Below are 19,433 nucleotides of genomic sequence, written 5' to 3' on the forward strand. Positions count from 1 at the left end.
TCACAGCTGGTTAACACAAACTTTCTCTGTTCCTTCAGCAGCCAAAACTTGCACAACTTGCGGGTCCTTGAACTAAGCTAAAGTGAAACCATATGAGCAGCTCTTGCAGAGATATAGAAGATTATACTGACTTGTGAACTTAGTTGATATACAGAAGGAAGAATTAAACAAGGTTAATAAATCATGTTTTCCGCGATTTCACTGACAATGAAGATTTAACTTTCAGAAGTAGTTTGCACTTCCTTTGTAGTTTCTATATTTATTTTTCCCTTCACAAGTATAACCCTGCTACACCTGCTGCCTGTGTTGTAATGCATGCTGAAGCAATGGAGCGGAGTGGGACATAATAAGGAGAATTCACCCCTTCTTGCTCCCCATCTCCAATAATGCAATTTGAAAATCAACTTCATGGCTTGCAATGCATGAATTTGTACATAACTGAGACACCAGCTGCTGCAACCTCCCTTTGGAAGCAGTAGTTAAGTGTTTCAGCTTTTAATCATAGAATCTAAATACTGAGAGGCAAGGCATTAATCCCAAGTCCTGCTTGCCCTTGTGGCACTATGAAAGAGAACTGAGTTGTTTGGTGTCTCATGGGCAATATTCATCCCTTAGCCAACAACTAAATTAAAGTGTACTTTTCTGACTAAAGTTCATTGACCTGAAACATAAACTCAGGTTTCAATCTTCCCAAACCAAATGAGTATCTCAGCATTTCTTTTTTTTAATTTCAGATTTTCAACATAGGTGTGATTTAGTTTTCTAAATGAAAATTGATTGCTTGATCATTACCTCATTTCTGTTTGCATAAACTTAGTGTGCACATTGGCTAATGTGTTTCTTGTATTAGGTGCTGTGACTGGAAAAGTACTTTATTGGCCATTGACATTCAGAATATTGAGGTCATGAAGGTATGTACATTTTCTCTTTCCATTGTATGCCAGTTTTGTCCCCAATAGATTTAAATTGGCTTTTTCTGTGCAGAAATAGTTTTAAATTCTTTAGCCTCATTTTCTGGCAATCAGCAGACAATTTTACCATCTGTCAAGCAAAAATCAGTTCAATTGTAATTTAAAAACTAAAAAAACAGCTTTGGACTAATCTAAAAAAACTTTAGATGGGGATGTTAGAGGGTCGTCCTTCCTTTGCTCAACAGTCTCTTCCCAATGCACAAATATTAATTGAGTTCCAATAATGGCAAACAAAAGATAATAAAAGATGGAGTTCTGGGCATCTGTGTCACAGTGGAGTGATTCCTTTCAGCAAAGACAGTTTTCCATGTGGACTTCTAATAAGTAATTAAATTCTGATGCAGCTGTAGTTGCCTGGCAATTCATGTAAGCACCAATAACTCTCCTAATGCTGCTCCCATAATTACCTTTTTAAACATTACCAACCTTGAAACATCCCCGCAGTATTGGGCAGGTTATGGGGTGGGAGGGGGCAGAGATGGAGACTGTGCACAGAGTAAGCGCATTTCATTTAGTCTGAAGAAAATTGTTATCTCTGTTTATCAAGATGAACCTTCATTTGTTAGGCAAGGGTCATAATCCTGTAGCTTCAACTAAATTAAATTAAAAATGAAGAAAATATTTAATGTTTCTTCTGCTGCTGCATAGGTAACAGAAATAAGAGGCTTTAGATTCTAAAACAACACAATGCTTCAGCAAATTAATACAAAGTATTTCCAAAGCCAATTCCAAGAGATTAGAAAGTACAATTAACTCATTGGTTATTTATGGAGTTCAGGCTGACTTCTACAGAGATGCACGTCTTTAATTCGCCAATGTGCCCATCAAGATAGCCAATAATAGCCATATGGAAAATAAAAATATATTTCCATAATCAAGTATAACAAAGACCGTCATTAACAAGTTTCCATGGAATACTCAGACCGTCAAAAAACTCAATGACATTATAATGCCATTTCCCCATGCGAGATTGCATCAATGAACCTTGCCACAAATGATTTTTTTAAAGAACTAAAACATCTCTACACATGTTCGTTACTCAACCACAGCTACAGTCAGAGTAACACAGCACAAAAACAGGCCCTTCCACCCAACCTTTCCATGCTGACCACAGCGTCCCCCCTGCCAGTACCAGTTGCCCACATTCACCCCCTCAAGCCCCTCCAACATCACATACCTATCTAAATGCCTCTTAAATTTTAATTACTTTCTCTGACAGCTCATTCCAGGTATTCGCTAGCCTCTGTGTAAATAAGTTATCACCCAGATCTCTTTTTTACATCTCCCCTCTCATCGTCTATCTGCGCTCTATTTTTGGATTTCCCAACTTGAAGAAAAGATTAACAGTCCACCCTATCTATATCCCTCATGATTTTATAAACTATGAGGTCAACTCTCACTCTCCAGCACTTCAGGAAATAAAGATTTAAAGAGACTGTGGATATTTACTGCATGGGGACATGTAGGCCAACAGTGACTGTGCAATTGGTTAATATTTTCCCATATCAGTTTTCAAGAGGTTAATGTAAAAACATAAAGGTATATATTCCCACCAACAGATGTCAAGAACAAGAGGACATAATATAAAAGGTCATTTGCAAAGGGACCAGAACTGATCAAAACCTATGAAAAATAAACACCAAGTGGCTAGCAACTGAAGTTCAATGTCAGAGATTGTGGAAGCAAGTTCATTAGCAAGTTTCCAAATGGAGCTAGATTAGTACTTGAAAGGAAAAAAGGGCTATGGGGAAGGTAGGGAGGTGAAATGTGCTGGACTGCTCTTGTACAGAGCATGGTCTCAAAATAATGGCCCCTTTCCATGTGATTCCATACATGCCTGGAGAGAGACTGGGCAAATGGTAACATGGAAAGGTAGTGAACTAAACACAGAATGTTTTATTTTGGACTGCCTTGGAACCCCTTTAGCCAACACCAAAGTGACTTATCCTATCATTTAAACCTGAATCATCAAATAAATTCTCCAGGGAAGCAAAAAGAACACATCGACCCAAATGGTAATTTCAAATGTTATGAGAATACACATAAAATTAAGATGTTTGCTGGCCTGGGTTAGCATCAGTGACATCAGCAGTTGGTCTGCCACCTGCCCTCAGGGGAAGGAGAGATAAGGAACAATGGAGCAGCGTCTGGAGATGTGTAATGAAGGAACGGGGGAGAGAGAGCTGTCTGGAGCGGCTCCCCTCTTTGAACATTGAACTGTTTGAAGTGATGGACAGGCGATACCCCAGCAGGGGGATAAAAAGGGACCGGTTTGCTAAGGCGGGACACACGCCACCCGAGGTAACGAGACCCTGGAAGCGGTGCGCCTCTCACGAGTGGGTGAGAAGTACCAGACGACGACCAGGGTGGAAAGGTACGATCAGCGGGAACCCGGTGTGTGTCCGCCCTTGCCTGGGTGCCGGGTTCACTGCAGAGGATCGACTGCATCTGGAGGAGGGGTCACAGTCGGTGACCTCAGGTGACATCACCAAGGACCCGCCCAAAAGTTGCTTGTGAGCAATCTCGCCGGTCTGTGAGTGAAGCCGTTCTGAATGATCAGTTGTTCCTGTTCTATTGCTCTCTTCCCCCATGTTGTCCATCGCCATGGCAACGATTACTGCGAACTGAACTGGACTGAACTTTGAGTCATTTTGAAATTTGGTCATTTACCCCTAGACAACGATAGAGCTTGATTGATGCTGTTATCTTAATTCTGTGCACCTGTGCGGTTATCATTGTTGAACTGTTGCATTTATTATCCTTTCGATTACTGTGTTGCTTGTTTCTTTAATAAAACTTTCTTAGTTCTGGTACTCCAGACTCCAACTGAGTGATCCATTTCTGCTGGTTTGGCAACCCAGTTACGGGGTACGTAACATAAGTGGGGGCTCGTCCGGGATTTTGAACGCTAAATTTGGGACGGAGTAAATTGATTGGGTTAAAATTCCCGAAAGAAAGAAAAGACAAACAGCAGAAATGGAGGCTGAGGAATTTATAAAGGCACCGACCTTGGAGGCATTAGAGGATGCCAGAAAATCGGAATTGATAGCTGTGGCCAAACGGTTGAATCTTGCTAAGGTGAAGTCGACAATGAGGAGAGAGGAGATACACAGAGCTATTGTAGAGCACTATGTATCTAAAGGTGTGTTTCCCTAAAGTGAGCTGGGGGTGGTGTCTATTGAAAAACCTGCTGGAGACACGGTACAGGTACAGCTTGAAAAACTGAGACTCGAGCACGAGTTCCGGGTACGGCAGTTAGAACACGAAGAGAAGCAGTTAGAAAGGCAGGAGAGAGAGTTAGAAAGGCAAGAGAGAGAGAGACAGTTAGAGAGAGAGGAGAAAGAGAGGCAATGGGAGCGAGAAGAGAGAGAGAAACAGAGGGAAAGGGAATTTGAGCTGGAAAAGTTAAGGATAAGGGCCGAGCAGGGGCTCGTGCCGAACCAAGGTGGAGGGTTCCGGGCGACCCAGGAGGTTAGGCTGGTTCCCCCATTTGACGATACCGACATGGATCGGTACTTCCTCCACTTCGAAAAAGTGGCTATAAGTCAGGACTGGCCGAGGGATAAGTGGGTTGTTTTACTTCAGAGTGTACTGAAAGGGAAGGCCCAAGAAGCTTACTCAGCTTTGTCCGCGGAAGATGCCCAGAGGTATGAGGTGGTGAAAGAGGCCATCCTCAGGATTTATGAGTTGGTCCCGGAGGCATACCGGCAGAGGTTCTGGAATGCGAGGAAGCAGTGGGACCGCACGTATTTGGAGTTTGCCCGTGAGATGCAAACATATTGTGAGCGTTGGTGCGCCTCGAAGGGGGTAGAGGGGGATTATGACAGACTGCTACAACTGATCCTGATTGAGCAGTTTAAAGGTTGTGCCCCTGAGGGTATGAGACCCGACCTCGATGAGAAAGGGGCAGCCACGTTAGCCGCAACTGCTAAGTTAGCGGATGAGTATGCGTTGACGCATAAAATGAAGTTTGCCCCGAGTAAAGGCTACCAGAAGGGTAGTCAGGACGGAGGGGAGAGTCCGCCGGAAAAGTCAGAAAGTAAGCCGGGGACTAGTGAAAAGCGTAAGGTAGACCAGGAGCAGTCTGGTAGGAAGTCTCCTGGGGTCGTCTGTTATAATTGTGGGAAAGCCAGACACTTTGCGTCCAGGTGCTTTGCCCCAAGGAAGGAGACGGGGAAAGGAAAAGCGGAAATTTGGAATGGCTGTATCGAGCTGTTAAGCGAACTGCTAGGGAAGGACAGGTCTGAAAAAGTCCAGGAAGGGCGCGAGAGGTTTATCTCGGCCGGATTGGTGTCAGTGAAGGAGAGGTTAAAACCACTTCTAGTGCGGATCTGGAGAGACACGGGAGTGTGTCAGTCACTAATACTGAAGAGTGTATTAGAGTTTAGCTCAGAGACCCAGACTGGGGAGGTAGAGGTCAAAGGTGTTGGGGAAGGGACAGAGTCAGTCCCTTTGCACCAGATACACTTACAGAGCAACCTGGTCTCTGGACTAGTCACGATCGGGGTGAGGTCCGAATTACCGATGAAAGACGTGGAAGTCTTGCTCGGTAATGACATCGCCGGAGGAATCGTGTTCCCAGCAGTGAGATTGACAGGTCAGCCTGCCAGCATTGAGGCCCCGCCCATGGACTCACAGGTTCATCATGGGGCTGCAGTGGTGGATTTAACTGTGGTGGTAAATTTAGCTGAAACATTTCTACCAACCTTGTATGAGACAGGGTGTAGTGAGATAAGAGGTAGTGAGGGAGCTGGGACGGACGTAGCAATAGCCAGGAAAGAATTTGTGCAGACGCAGGAGCGAGACGAGGGGCTGATGGTTTTTGCAGAGACAGCTCTCTCTGACACAGCTTTAACAAGGGAACTAGTAGGCTATTGTGCGGATGAGGAAGTGCTAAGGAAGAAAGGGAAATCAAGTACAGTATCCGCAGATGAGGAGTGGGGGGTGGTGCAAAAGAGTTATGGGGATGAGGTTTTTAACATGGCCCACGAGGTACCCCCCGGTGGACATTTTGCGGTGCTGGAGGAAACGGTTGGTGGAATCATGAAAGAGATTTACCGGCTGCCCAGGGGGAAAAATGTTATTGATCATGACCGACGCGAACTGAGACGGTCACCGGCTTTTGATATGCTAACAAACCTAGTCGGTGTTAGCGTGGAAATCAATGAAGCTAGGGGCCCCCTGATAAGAGGAAAAAACCATTTTGAAAAGATTAGGATGGGATCGGTCAGATGGGAGAAGGCTATTGTTTTGGCCAGGTCTACTGATAAGGTCTCTCCCTTAATCCCCGAACAAAGCGAATCTTTAGAAGGAGTAATTAAACGACTCGCACCCATGTGTTTGATTGTCCCGAGGAAATGCAAAGAACTGGGACATTGGGTGATTGTGGTTACAATAGGGCGGCCAAGTAAACAACACCCATATTTTTTGAGTAATTCAGTGACTAAAGGGCTGATGAACACAGAGGTGTGTACTGGCAATTTAATACGGCTGCCTGAAGCCAGTTTGATAGTGAACCTTGAAAAAAATGAATTCGGCCACACGAGGGTCACTTACCTGGGAATTGTGGTGACACAGGGGCAGCTGGCAGCGATGCAAGCTACAGTGCAGGCTATCGCTGACCTCCCAACCCCGACAGACAAGAGGGCCCTCAGAAGGCTCTTGGAGATGGTGGGGTACTGCAGGAAGTTTTGCAATAACTCTGCGGTCAATACCCGTCCCCCTCCTACTAAGCCCTTGCGAGAGAAAATTGAGTCGGAATGGGACGACCCTTGTTGTTGTGGTCCGGGACAAAACCAAATGAGAGGTTACATTGGTCGCAATTCATCAGTGTTTTTGGCCACTAGGAAGTTTGCTGAGTTGGAGCCTGGTCTAAGGGATTATTAATAACACGTGTAAAAGGAACAGAAAATGTGATGACTGTCTGTCAAGGTGTTGACAGCTTCAAACTCGCTGTGTTAGCCAAATAGCTAATAAAGATGTATATTGTGTATGTATCAAATAATGTAGTCATGTTTGTAATTTTTACCTCCCGGTAAAAATCCTTAAAGGGGGGAAGTGTTACGAGAATACACATAAAATTAAGATGTTTGCTGGCCTGGGTTAGCATCAGTGACATCAGCAGTTGGTCTGCCACCTGCCCTCAGGGGAAGGAGAGATAAGGAACAATGGAGCAGCGTCTGGAGATGTGTAATGAAGGGACGGGGGGAGAGAGAGCTGTCTGGAGCGGCTCCCCTCTTTGAACCTTGAACTGTTTGAAGTGATGGACAGGCGATACCCCAGCAGGGGGATAAAAAGGGACAGGTTCGCTAAGACAGACACACATGCCACCCGAGGTAACGAGACCCTGGAAGCGGTGCGCCGCTCACGAGTTGGTGAGAAGTACCAGACAACGACCAGGGTGGAAAGGTACGATCAGCGGGAACCCGGTGTGTGTCCGCCCTTGCCTGGGTGCCGGGTTCACTGCAGAGGATCGACTGCATCTGGAGGAGGGGTCACAGTCGGTGACCTCAGGTGACATCACCAAGGACCCGCCCAAAAGTTGCTTGTGAGCAATCTCGCCGGTCTGTGAGTGAAGCCGTTCTGAATGATCAGTTGTTCCTGTTCTATCTCTCTCTCTTCCCCCACGTTGTCCATCGCCATGGCAACCATTACTGCGAACTGAACTGGACTGAACTTTGAACGCAAACAACAGGAATTCTGCAGATGCTGGAAATTCAAGCAACATACATCAAAGTTGCTGGTGAACGCAGCAGGCCAAGCAGCATCTATAGGAAGAGGCGCAGTCGACGTTTCAGGCCGAGACCCTTCGTCCTGACGTCGACTGCGCCTCTTCCTATAGATGCTGCTTGGCCTGCTGCGTTCACCAGCAACTTTGATGTATGTTGGTTGGACTGAACTTTGAGTCATTTTGAAATTTGGTCATTTACCCCTAGACAACGATAGAGCTTGATTGATGCTGTTATCTTAATTCTGTGCACGTGTGGTTATCATTGTTGAACTGTTGCATTTATTATCCTTTCGATTACTGTGTTGCTTGTTTCTTTAATAAAACTTTCTTAGTTCTAGTACTCCAGACTCCAACTGAGTGATCCATTTCTGCTGGTTTGGCAACCCAGTTACGGGGTACGTAACACAAACCACTGCCCCCAATAACTACTGTGTGATTTCATCAAGGAGCAAAGACCTTGAACTGAGGAACGTACCTTCATAGGAGTGCTGGGTCCCTTCACTGGATCTGTCAGACATGCCACCTATAGCACAAATCCCCTGTTTTTTGTTGATGGCTTTTCTAAACGTTTTGCTGATTTCCTTGTCTTTAAGATCATGGAAGACCTGAAATTAAAACAGGAGTTGATTTGGCAGCGTACAAATTTCAGTACCAATATGGTGTATATTTGGAACATTGACAAAATGCAATATATAGGGTTTGGAGATGAATATTATTCATTTCATTTTGCTTTTAAAACTTACATAACAGAAGAATCACCAGGAAACATAGTTTGATACACTGACTTTAAAATCTGTGGAGCCAGGCTGAGAACACCCTGCTTTAAATGTTCTTCAATCAACTGGTTGATTCAAATGTTACCACCAGTCCTCATGGATCGTTACTTCATTTTTATTCTGCACGTATTCAAAACAAGCTGTTATTTACAGCAATTCCGAGGCTAAGAATTATTTGTAATTTTTAAAACAGAACTACTTTTTGTGATTGGCACCCGATTAGTTCCAAGGGTTTAGATGGGACAGAGTTTGTTAAGTGTGTCCAGGACGGATTCCTGTCACAGTATGTGGACAGGCCGACCAGGGGGAATGCCATACTAGATCTAGTACTAGGTAATGAACCGGGTCAGGTCACAGATCTTTCAGTGGCTGAGCATCTGGGGGACAGTGACCACCGCTCCCTGGCCTTTATAATTATCATGGAAAAGGATAGAATCAAAGAGGACAGGAAAATTTTTAATTGGGGAAAGGCAAATTATGAGGCTATAAGGCTAGAACTTGCGGGTGTGAATTGGGATGATGTTTTTGCAGGGAAATGTACTATGGACGTGTGGTCGATGTTTAGAGATCTCTTGCGGGATGTTAGGGATAAATTTGTCCCGGTGAGGAAGATAAAGAATGGTAGAGTGAAGGAACCATGGGTGACAAGTGAGGTGGAAAATCTAGTCAGGTGGAAGAAAGCAGCATACATGAGGGTTAGGAAGCAAGGATCAGATGGGTCTATTGAGGAATATAGGGAAGCAAGAAAGGAGCTTAAGAAGGGGCTGAGAAGAGCAAGAAGGGAGCATGAGAAGGCCTTGGCAAGTAGGGTAAAGGAAAACCCCAAGGTATTCTTCAATTATGTGAAGAAAAAAAAGAGGATGACAGGAGTGAAGGTAGGACAAATTAGAGATAAAGGTGGGAAGATGTGCCTGGAGGCTGTGGAAGTGAGCGAGGTCCTCAATGAATACTTCTCTTTCTGTATTCACCAATGAGAGGGAACTTGATGATGGTGAGTACAATATGAGTGAGGTTGATGTTCTGGAGCATGTTGATATTAAGGGAGAGGAATTAACTGGAATTAAGAGAGATATTAACTGTATCTTAAACATATTTAGTGAAGAAGCCTCAACTCTTTCCCTGGGCAGAGAATTCCACAGATTCACCACTCCCTGGGAAACACACAGGTTCATCACTCCCTGGGAAAAACATTTCTCCTCATCTCCATCCTAAATCTTCTCCCCTGAATCTTGAGATAATGTCCCCTAGTTCTAGTCTCACCTACCAATGCAAACAACTTTCCTACTTCTATCTTATCTATCCCTTTCAAAATTTTGTATGTTTCTATAAGATCCCCTCTCATTCTTCTGAATTCCAGAGAGTATAGTCCCAGGTGACTCAATCTCCCTTCATAGTTAACCCCTCATCTCTGGAATCAACCTGGTGAACCTCCTCTGCACTGCCTCCAAAGCCAGTATATCCTTCCTCAAGTATGGAGACCAGAATTGCACATAGTACTCCAGGTGTGGCCTCACCAGTACCCTGTACAGTTGCAGCATGACCTCCCTGCTCCTGAATTCAATCCCTCCAGTAATGAAGGCCAACATTCCGTTTGCCTTCACAAGGAATATCAATATACTAACCTGTTACCCACAACTAATGCTAGAACAATCATCTTTCATAAGTAAGCAAGTTTATTCTGAAGGTGCATGTGGTAACAATACAAATGCTTTTTTTTTCCCCAAAGGAGCTTCAGTATCACTCTCATTTTAAGTCTACATTAATGACTGGCTCCCCAAAATTTGTGTCCTGATGAAGGGTCTCAGCCCGAAATGGCTACTGCTCCCTCTTTTCCATAGATGCTGCCTGGCCTACTGTGTTCCTCCAGCATTATATGCATGTTGCTTGGATTTCCAGCATCTGCAGATTTCCTCATTTTTGTACTACCACAATTTGTTAAGTTGTCTTAATGGCAAAATTACATTCTGTTCACTTCATTCACAAGAAAAAGCTATTCATTACGAATTTTACATGTTAACATGGTGAATATTCTCCCTAAATGCAAACTCAACAATATAAAAGCACAGACATTATATGGTATATTAAGGCCAAGTACAAACGATGTAAAAGATGTATAGAATAAAATGAAGCAAAATTGCCTTTCATGTCTTCACAAAACATTGCTACCAATGAAACCAATGTATTCAGCTTCAATACTGTTTCTATTATTCAAGTGGACAAACTGCAGAATACTGGAGCCATCATGCTTTAATTGAAACGGTGTTTGAGATAATACCCGTTCTCGCCAATTTATCAACCTCTCCTGTCTGGTGATACACACTATTATGAAAAGGAGAATCTTTCTTAAAGCACCCTTTCAGTCTCCACGTTCTTCCAGGCCAATAAGGGAAACAAATACAGAAGAGGACCTGAAGCAATTATTTAGCAATAGGGAGGCTATAAAACCCAGAGTGTTTATGATGGTAGAATACTCTAGCTTAAAGAGCAATGAACAGGATGAATCAGCACTCCAGAAATGCAAGCCTGGTAGATTCTAAACCTTACCATCCTAGTTCTGCCAGCAAAGCTGACCACACGGGTTTCCACTCTGTGTCCAAGTACCCCCCCACCCTTCCCCATGACTTGCTGATACATTAACCAGCTACTGTAAATCACCCCCAGTATAGGCTGATAGAAAAAAGAATCAAAGAGGGATTGTTGGGAATTTACAGTTAAGACCATCAGACACAGGTGCAGAACTACACGATTTAACCCAGTGGGAGAACAAGGTGCAGGGGTATAACAAAATAGGGATAAAGGAAATATAGGATTAATCAGTTTCCTCTCCTGGGAACTGGCATAGACCTGGAGGCAAAGCAGACTCATTTTGCGAACGGAAAGAAAACAATCTGTGTCACATTCAGTATAACATAAGAAAACATGCAAAGGCACAAAAATAAACACACAGGTCACTTACCAAGGCAAATTCCTCAAAACTAATTCGTCCATCCCCAGAACGGTCTCCCACGGCTATAATTTGTTCCACAATTTCACGCACCTTGTAGCCAGGTAGAGGATGATTTGCTTCCTTAAAGAGATCTTGAAGCTCATAATGACTGATATAACCAGAATTGTCAAGATCTATTTTTTTAAAAAAAGATCTGGTTTATGTAATCTGCAGCAGAAAAACAAGTCTTCAAGCAACAAAAGACTTAATTTTAAAGATAATTTCCACCATTGTTCAGTAAATTAATAAAATACTTTTAGGTATATTATGAGTTGTTTGAAAATATGCCAAAGAAAGTACTTGCCATGTCATAAAGAATTTCATACTTTAAATCAATACAAGTGAGTAAATTTTAGTACAAGGATGCAGCATGGTTCTTTCAGGAAAGTTCAAGCTTCTTAACATTCATGAAGATAGTTATAACAGAACACCATCCAGTCACCAGAATTGAGGTAACTGAAAATCAAAGTCTGATAGCACCCTAAAGCTATACCTATTTTGTTAAAGGCTTCTTTCATTTCTTCCAGCTCTTCCTGAGAGATCTGCATTGTGTGGTTTTCCATCATGAACCAATCTGGAAATTCTTCTTTATGCTTTTAGACCTAAATTTGAGCAGAAAAAAAAATCAGTTCAATGTCTTAATTTTTTTTTAAAGTTTAAACAGGATATACGAGAGCTGGTGCTGTTTTACAAGGGAGTGTCTGTTACTTTTCAGTCCAGTCAATAGCAGGACAGTTAGTCATTCTGGGTGTGATAGCTAGCTTTTCCTCAGTAGCCCTGCCAATGTTTCCTTATCCAGAAGGAAAATAATGAAACAGTTAATCAAGATGATCTCAACATTACACTGTAAGGCACTCCTCCCATGAAATGTAACACGAGAAATGCGCAAGAAGTTGGACACATACTTTAATTTCCACCCTCAGCTTATTATACCATTGCAAATACACCAATATTAAGCTCCAACTTTGATTAAACTCCATAGATCATCAGCAGCAAAAGAACTATAAAACCGTGATTCAACATAGTTACCCATCTCATGCTCCAAGCTCACGCTCAATGAATTCACAATGTTTCTACTTGCAATATATAAGCAGACAAGTGACTATACACGTCTTTACTTCAAATAACAACAGGCCTGCTAAAAGGTCACCCAACTATTGAGCATGCAACAAGGCAATTTGAATGACTTATATTTGAAAACTAATATCCATCAGTTAGAGGTTTTCTAGGTTGTATTAATACTCAAAAGTCTATTTGTATGCTGCTCCAGAAATAGCATGTGAGCAGATAGACAAGATTAATATATCCAAGGTAGTTGGTTGGACACAATAGGCCTCACATTTGAAAATTGGTGCCTTCCCTCCTCCTTACCCCCTCCCCCACCAGAGTTGAATGGCTTCAAAATTCATAATTTCAAATACTTTCTCAGATAACATTACGTAATAAGAAACATTACAGGTACGCCACTTACTACTTTTAAATATCTTGCCAACATGGAAAGAGAGATCAAAAGCTTAAGTGGCTTAAAAGTGTAAACATTCCTTTGAGCAATGTACTCAAAATAATTGCCATACATTTGGTCTGGAATATGACAGTTTTTTTGAAAAATATCCCTTTTGGCTGAATTTTAACCTTGGTTTTCTTTTTACTCTGCATTTTTTATGGACATCCTTTAAATCTTAAATGGTTAAAGCACAATAACGAGTTAAGTATCTATATTACAGTGCTGGAGATTGATGAGATTAATTATTCAATGTGGTCAAGGTGTTGTTGCATAAATATTTCACAAAACCATTAGTTAAGTATATTTGAGACCATCATATTACATTTTATACATATTCCACTCATGGTGCAGGAATTTCTGTTTAAGTTTTCATGGCCGATTCTCATTCTATTCATTTACAAATTCTTTAATGTGCATTTAAAATGGTACTTACATCCATTGCACATGGTGTCAAAATTGGCTCATGTACAGATTTCCCATCATAAATGAATCATAAATTTGCTCCTTGACAAAGATTTGTTTTGCAGATGTGTTTCATAGTAAAAGTATTCAAATCAGAAGAAGTCTATATAAACCTGAGGGAGGACGAAGTGTGCACATGTGTAGAGGCTGAGAGAAATAATCAGCAGCAGTCAGGAAAATATTCACATTTATCCAGCCATTCATCTGAATTAGCTATCAGGTTACAGCATGAATGGGAAAGTTTATGACTTGTAGCATTCCAGACTGAGTTACAGCTGTTAGTGCATTAGTTATTATGAAGAGCAGCATTGCACAGGTTATCATTGGCTATCATTAGTTAATTGTCTGTTTAATGAGATTTTAAAAGCCTGTGAGACAGAATTATTTAACCTCAGACTGAATTCCACCTTTTTCAGAAATACAGAAATTTCCCCCAAAACAATGCTGAAAATTAGGTTTTCTGAAGAACCAGAAAATGATTCATTAAAAAATTTTCCTACGCCTTCTTATTTCATGGAGTGTTACAGCAAAATATAGACTCTTTCCCCCATGACGTTGTGCCAACCTTTTAAGCTACTCATTTCCTCCTCCACAGACCTCTATCTTCTAACATCCACCCAAGAGCTTCTTAAATAGTCTTAATGTACAGTATCCGCCTCTACCACCCCTGGCAGGATGTTCCAACTACCTATCATTCTGTGCAAAGAATTTAGCTCTGACATCCCCCTGACACTTTCCTCCAATCACCTTAAAATTATGCCCCCCTCTATGAGCCATTTCCACCCAATAGATCTCTGGTTATCCACTCCAACTATGCCTCTTATATTTTTAAAACTGTATTCCAATTTTATTTCAGACCATCAATAAACACCGCAGCAATACAAGTCAGGATTGTTAGCAAGATATTTTCCCCCGATTAATAATAAGCAAGGTGCTGGGATGTCAATGGCATAGGATTGGTGGAGGCTGGTGGAGGAGGGAAGAGGGCAGTAGTCTTTCAGCATTAGATTCATAGGAATGTTGATGGTAATGTAACTGAAAATAAATAAAATTTAACTATACTCAAAAAAAGCAGTTCTTGAAGATCTTAAAAGAACACATCTTTAACTTTTTTCCTCTCTGTTGGACTTGTGGGACCAGTGATACAAATTGTACCGGGATAATGGCACATAATTTATCTGAAATTATTCTTAGTGGGGAAATAAGGCAACATTTCAAGATATTGAACAGTCTGAGCTGAAAATCTCCTCCCACCCACAACAGATTTTCACTTTATGAGTGGAATTATAGAGAACTTACTTAATTAATCCACAAAATAATTTGCCCATAACTACCTATTGCAGCAAGGAGAGGACCTCAACTTCCCCAGCAGAAGCAAAATTTCTATGTTTCATGTTGCATATTACAGGAAGAACCCAACTGCATAACAATTTTGAAATTCGAGCAAAGTATGTAGCAGTGAAATGTTTTAACATTGGCTTCACTGTAAGCATTTGTTGATCAACATGGTCTATGTTTCAAGTTGCTGCCATTAATTGAACTTCCCTGAATTTCTTTCATTGCCACTACTGTAATTACACTTATATAGTAATTTATTACCTCAAAGAAAAACTACTTTCAAGCATTTCACATACTAAATGTGCAATCATATTAATTTATAATAAATAGAACAGTCAATGTAATATAGAGTACACTCAAGTCAGCACGAGTTCATCAGTCTGATGGCCTGATGGAAGAAGCTGTCCTGGAGTCTGGTCACCCTGGCTTTTATGCTGCAGTACAGCTTCCCAGATGGTAGAAGCTGGAATAAATTGTTGTTGGAATGGTTTGGGTTCCCAATGATCCTACGGGCCCCGTTTACACACCTGTCCTTGTAAGTGTCCTGAATCATGGGAAGTTCACAACTACAGATGCGCTGGGCTGTCCACACCACTCTCTGCAGAGTCCTGCAATTAAGTTGAATGTCATGTAGGGCATTCAAGGCTTGCATCAGTGGAAGAAATATGATAACTTCCAACAGGGAGCGAAAGAACTTCCCAAATTTTCATTTGGTAGATTTCCTGCTCATGCAGTCCTGATTGTTAGGCAAAGTCTCAAAATAAAATCTAGAGTTGCTTTCTTTTCATACATATTAAAGGTACTTATAAAGCCCAAATTGGGCACATTCCAATTTCTAGTCAACAATTCGCATTTGTGCAACTTAAAATCATGTGAAAAGGCTTTTCTTCAGATGAACTACTACCTCGTCACATAGTACAAAATGCCCAAATGACAGAAGCTAGCCAGTACATTTCAAAGTATTATGAAGCATTTTGAATACTTTTATCTGGTAAATTATTACAAAGTCCTGCCAAGGATGACAGTGAAGTACTGGAGGAAGACACTGTGAACATCAAAGAACACGAGTTCTGAAAGAGTACATTGTCAGAGATGTTTCACTATGGTGTGAGGGAGAGAAAGAGACAAAAGCCTGGCCGGTTATAATGTTTTGGAAACAAAACTACTTTAAAGGATTACGAAGGAATTGAATATTAGAGATAAACAGTAAGAACAAACTAGTAGAACAGTAGTAGCTTGTGTGATACCATCTTCCCTGACTGGTAGCTTACCAAAAATCAAATCAATTTCATATACCCATCATCTCTCAATTTTACACTGAGCTTCCACAGCACTCAGAAAGATTCCAAAAGACTTATTAGCTGCTGGAAGAAAGTTCTGCTCCTCCTCATTCAGTCCTCAATGGCTAACTGTTCATGGAAATTGGCCTTTGGCTTGCTGTAAGATATCCTTATGTTCTTGGAATAAAACCCAAAAATTTTGCTTTCTGTTCCTGATCTAGAGACTTCTGTGCCTAGTAGTTCAAACACAGATTTAGATTATGTTTAGATGTTGAGATACAACCTGCCCCCACCACTCACTCAGGTGATGTGTTGTAGATACCAACTCTGATGAACTTCCTCCTCAGATATCCTCCAGTTTTTAAACATACTTTTGCTTCAAGAAACTTTTCCTATCATCCACCCTACCTATACCCCTTCCATTTTATATGCCTCTATAAAGTTCCATCTTGGCCCCATCAACCTCCATTTGTCTTCACAACTGAAATACTCCTAACTAGAAATAGAAATCTTTATTGTCATTGCATAGTACAATTTGTCATACACCAATACAGCGAAAATGAGTTTGCAACTCTCATACTCAATGCTATAAAACAATAAATAAAGTAACCAGCCAGTACAAGCAATGTCCAGCAGTACAAAAGCGCAGCTCAGATGCCTGACAGCCATAAAACCAGTATTAAAGTAGCAATATAACACATTTATGGATGAGTAGATTATGAGGACACTCAGTCTTCGTTTATTGTCATTTAGAAATGCATGCATTAAAAAATGATATAATGTTCCTCCAGGATGATATCACAAAAAACACAGGGCAAACCAAGACTAAAACTGACAAAACCACATAATTATAACATATAGTTACAACAATGCAAAGCAATACCATAATTTGATAAAGAGCAGACCATGGGCATGATAAAAAAAAGTCTCAAAGTCCTGATCGACTCATCATCTAATGCAGGCGGCAGAATGGAGAAACTCTCCCTGCCATGAACCTCCAAGTGCCGATAGCTTGCTGATGCATTGGAAGCACGCAACCACAGCCGACTCTGAGTCCGACCGAAAACTTCGAGCCTCTGACCAGCCCCTCCGATACCGCCTCTTCGAGCACCATCCTCTGCCGAGCACTTCGACCCCGCCCTGGTCTCCAAGCAACAAGCAAAGCCGAGTATTCAGGGCCTTCTCCTCCGGAGATTCTGGACCACACAGTAGCAGCAGCAGCGAAGCAGGCATTTCAGAAGTTTCTCCAGATGTTCCTCCGTGCTCTCACGTCCGTCTCCTACAAATCAGGATTGTGCACGGCACCCTACTTGACAAATAACAGACATCACCACCGGAGTGGCTGCTGCGAGCTGCGTCGCGCCGCCATCTTCTCCTCTTGATGCTTGATCGATTGGTTCAGAGCAATTATAGCTTTGGGGGAAAAAAGCTATTTTTCAGTCTGGAAGTGTGGGCATAGAAAATCTTATAACGTCTGCCAGATGGAAGTTCAAACAGATGATTACATGGGTGTGTATTGTCCTTACAGATGCTTGTAGCTTTCCTTAGGCAGCGAGAGCTGTAGGTGTCAGGCCCTTTCTCTGGTGCCATGGCCGGAACTGTGCAAAGTACTCCAAGTTCTTGCCCTGAATCTTTTAGCTCCAGTGAGTAAACAGAACATTTTGATGGTCTCACAAGACATGTTTTTCCATTGTTGTTTAGTTTCAATGTAATAATATCTGTGATATTGAGGTTCAACTCAATTGGCTTAAATTTAATCATTCATTGTTGTAAAAATTAAAACGCGGCATGATTGTGAGAAAAATATGACAGAGAACTGATCACTTTGGGGAAAATCTGGAAGTCTGAAATTTTAAGAGTGCTATCATGCTGTTTCATCAGCCTTAAGAGCAAATCAATAAACTATAAGCAGAATGGTTAATAAATGAAACTGAGCAAAGTAGCACTATTATATTTCAGAAATGTGTTCTGCACTTGAAATCAAAGCCTTAAAACTCATTCATACTGAAATTATTCTCTTTCAGTAGAAATATTCCACTTGTAGTCTCATCCAAGTACTTCTAATGGAGGATTAAATTATAACTTCAGAACATACACACCAGTATTTTTCATTGGACCTTCCTTCCTTGTTTACCCAAAGACAACTGATACTTTCAGTTAAAAGTATAACCACATACACAAAATGTGCACTAGCACCTTTGAATCATTTTATTCGAATTGTGAGAAAAAGGGACAACTGATCAGAAAACTCCAAAATATTTACGAGCTAGTTAATAACTATGTACAAATACTGTTATTTTGCAAATATTGAAAAGAATCATTGATACAAATTGTATGACTGGAAAATAAATCAATCACATATATATTGAACAAAGAATCCATGCTTCTCCCTTCTTCCCTATGGGTATTATATCCTTTTCTTACTGATTATGCAATGAACTAGACTCTTCAGAGCACACTGACCCTGACTACATTTATATCTTTAAATGGTCAAAGATATTTTTCTTGAAAAACTTGGAACTGAACAGTCTTTGAAAGAGACTTAATTCGAAGTAATCAATATTTGGGACCCTCGTTTCATCAGTATGGTTTAATGGAGAGGAAAATATTAATTTATTATACATTTGTTTAGTTAAGAATGCAATTTTCTTTAAAGCTATTGTGACATATAGAATTATGACACCAACAACTGCCTCCAATACTAACGCCAATCAAATATAATCATTTCCAAATGGGCAATGATTTCAAATTATAGTTGAGAATTGATTTCTTACCTTTTTCACTTCTTCTCTATTTTGCTTATAATTTCTACTTTTGATGCCTCAAATACTATTAAATATCCAAACTACATGTTTTACCTCCAAAATAACTAACGATTTTCTCTCAAGTGTTTTATTTCACAGAGCAAATCTTCAGTTTGAGTTGGTTCTGGCTGAATAATGCTTCAGACTTGCAATAAATTTATTACTTCCAAATTAAACAATTCTTCAAGTTATAGCTGATATTACCCACCCTAATGTCAGGTAAGCACACACAAACTAGATTGCAGAAAACTAAACAAACATCTGTAACGCCAGCATATCTGTATTGGATGACCTTTGATACCATTGTAATCCCACCTAAGTATGTCACATGCCAACCAGCTTTAAGTCCAACGTGCAAAGAAAGCAGCATTTTAGTTCACTGCATTGAAGACAAAAAGCTGCAGAAGTTTTTTTTTTAAAAAGTACATAGATACTACACTATATTCTGAGAGTAAACTGAAAACAATAACTTTATGGAGCTGAATAATTAAAAATGTGGCAATCCTTGCACAAGTACACAAATTACAGTTTCTGTAGTCAAGGTAGCGGAGTTCTCAGTGCAAATCAGATTATGATTACTAA

General features: G+C 41.0%; 1 protein-coding gene across 3 annotated transcripts in view; it reads right to left on the reverse strand.

Moving 5' to 3' along the window:
• The window catches only part of LOC134345184 (plastin-1-like), a 127,629-nt gene that overhangs the window by 37,050 nt on the left and 71,146 nt on the right, over positions 1-19,433 (reverse strand). For all 3 annotated transcript variants that reach the window (XM_063045419.1, XM_063045418.1, XM_063045420.1), the window contains exons 2-4: positions 11,957-12,065; positions 11,434-11,597; positions 8,177-8,306 (exon numbers count right to left, since the gene is read on the reverse strand). In XM_063045419.1, the coding sequence (XP_062901489.1) occupies positions 8,177-8,306; positions 11,434-11,597; positions 11,957-12,029 (367 nt within the window). In that variant the 5' untranslated portion in view covers positions 12,030-12,065. The remainder of the gene's footprint in view (positions 1-8,176; positions 8,307-11,433; positions 11,598-11,956; positions 12,066-19,433) is intronic.

This window comes from Mobula hypostoma, chromosome 4, assembly GCF_963921235.1.
Source record: "Mobula hypostoma chromosome 4, sMobHyp1.1, whole genome shotgun sequence".
Lineage (NCBI taxonomy): Eukaryota > Metazoa > Chordata > Chondrichthyes > Myliobatiformes > Myliobatidae > Mobula > Mobula hypostoma.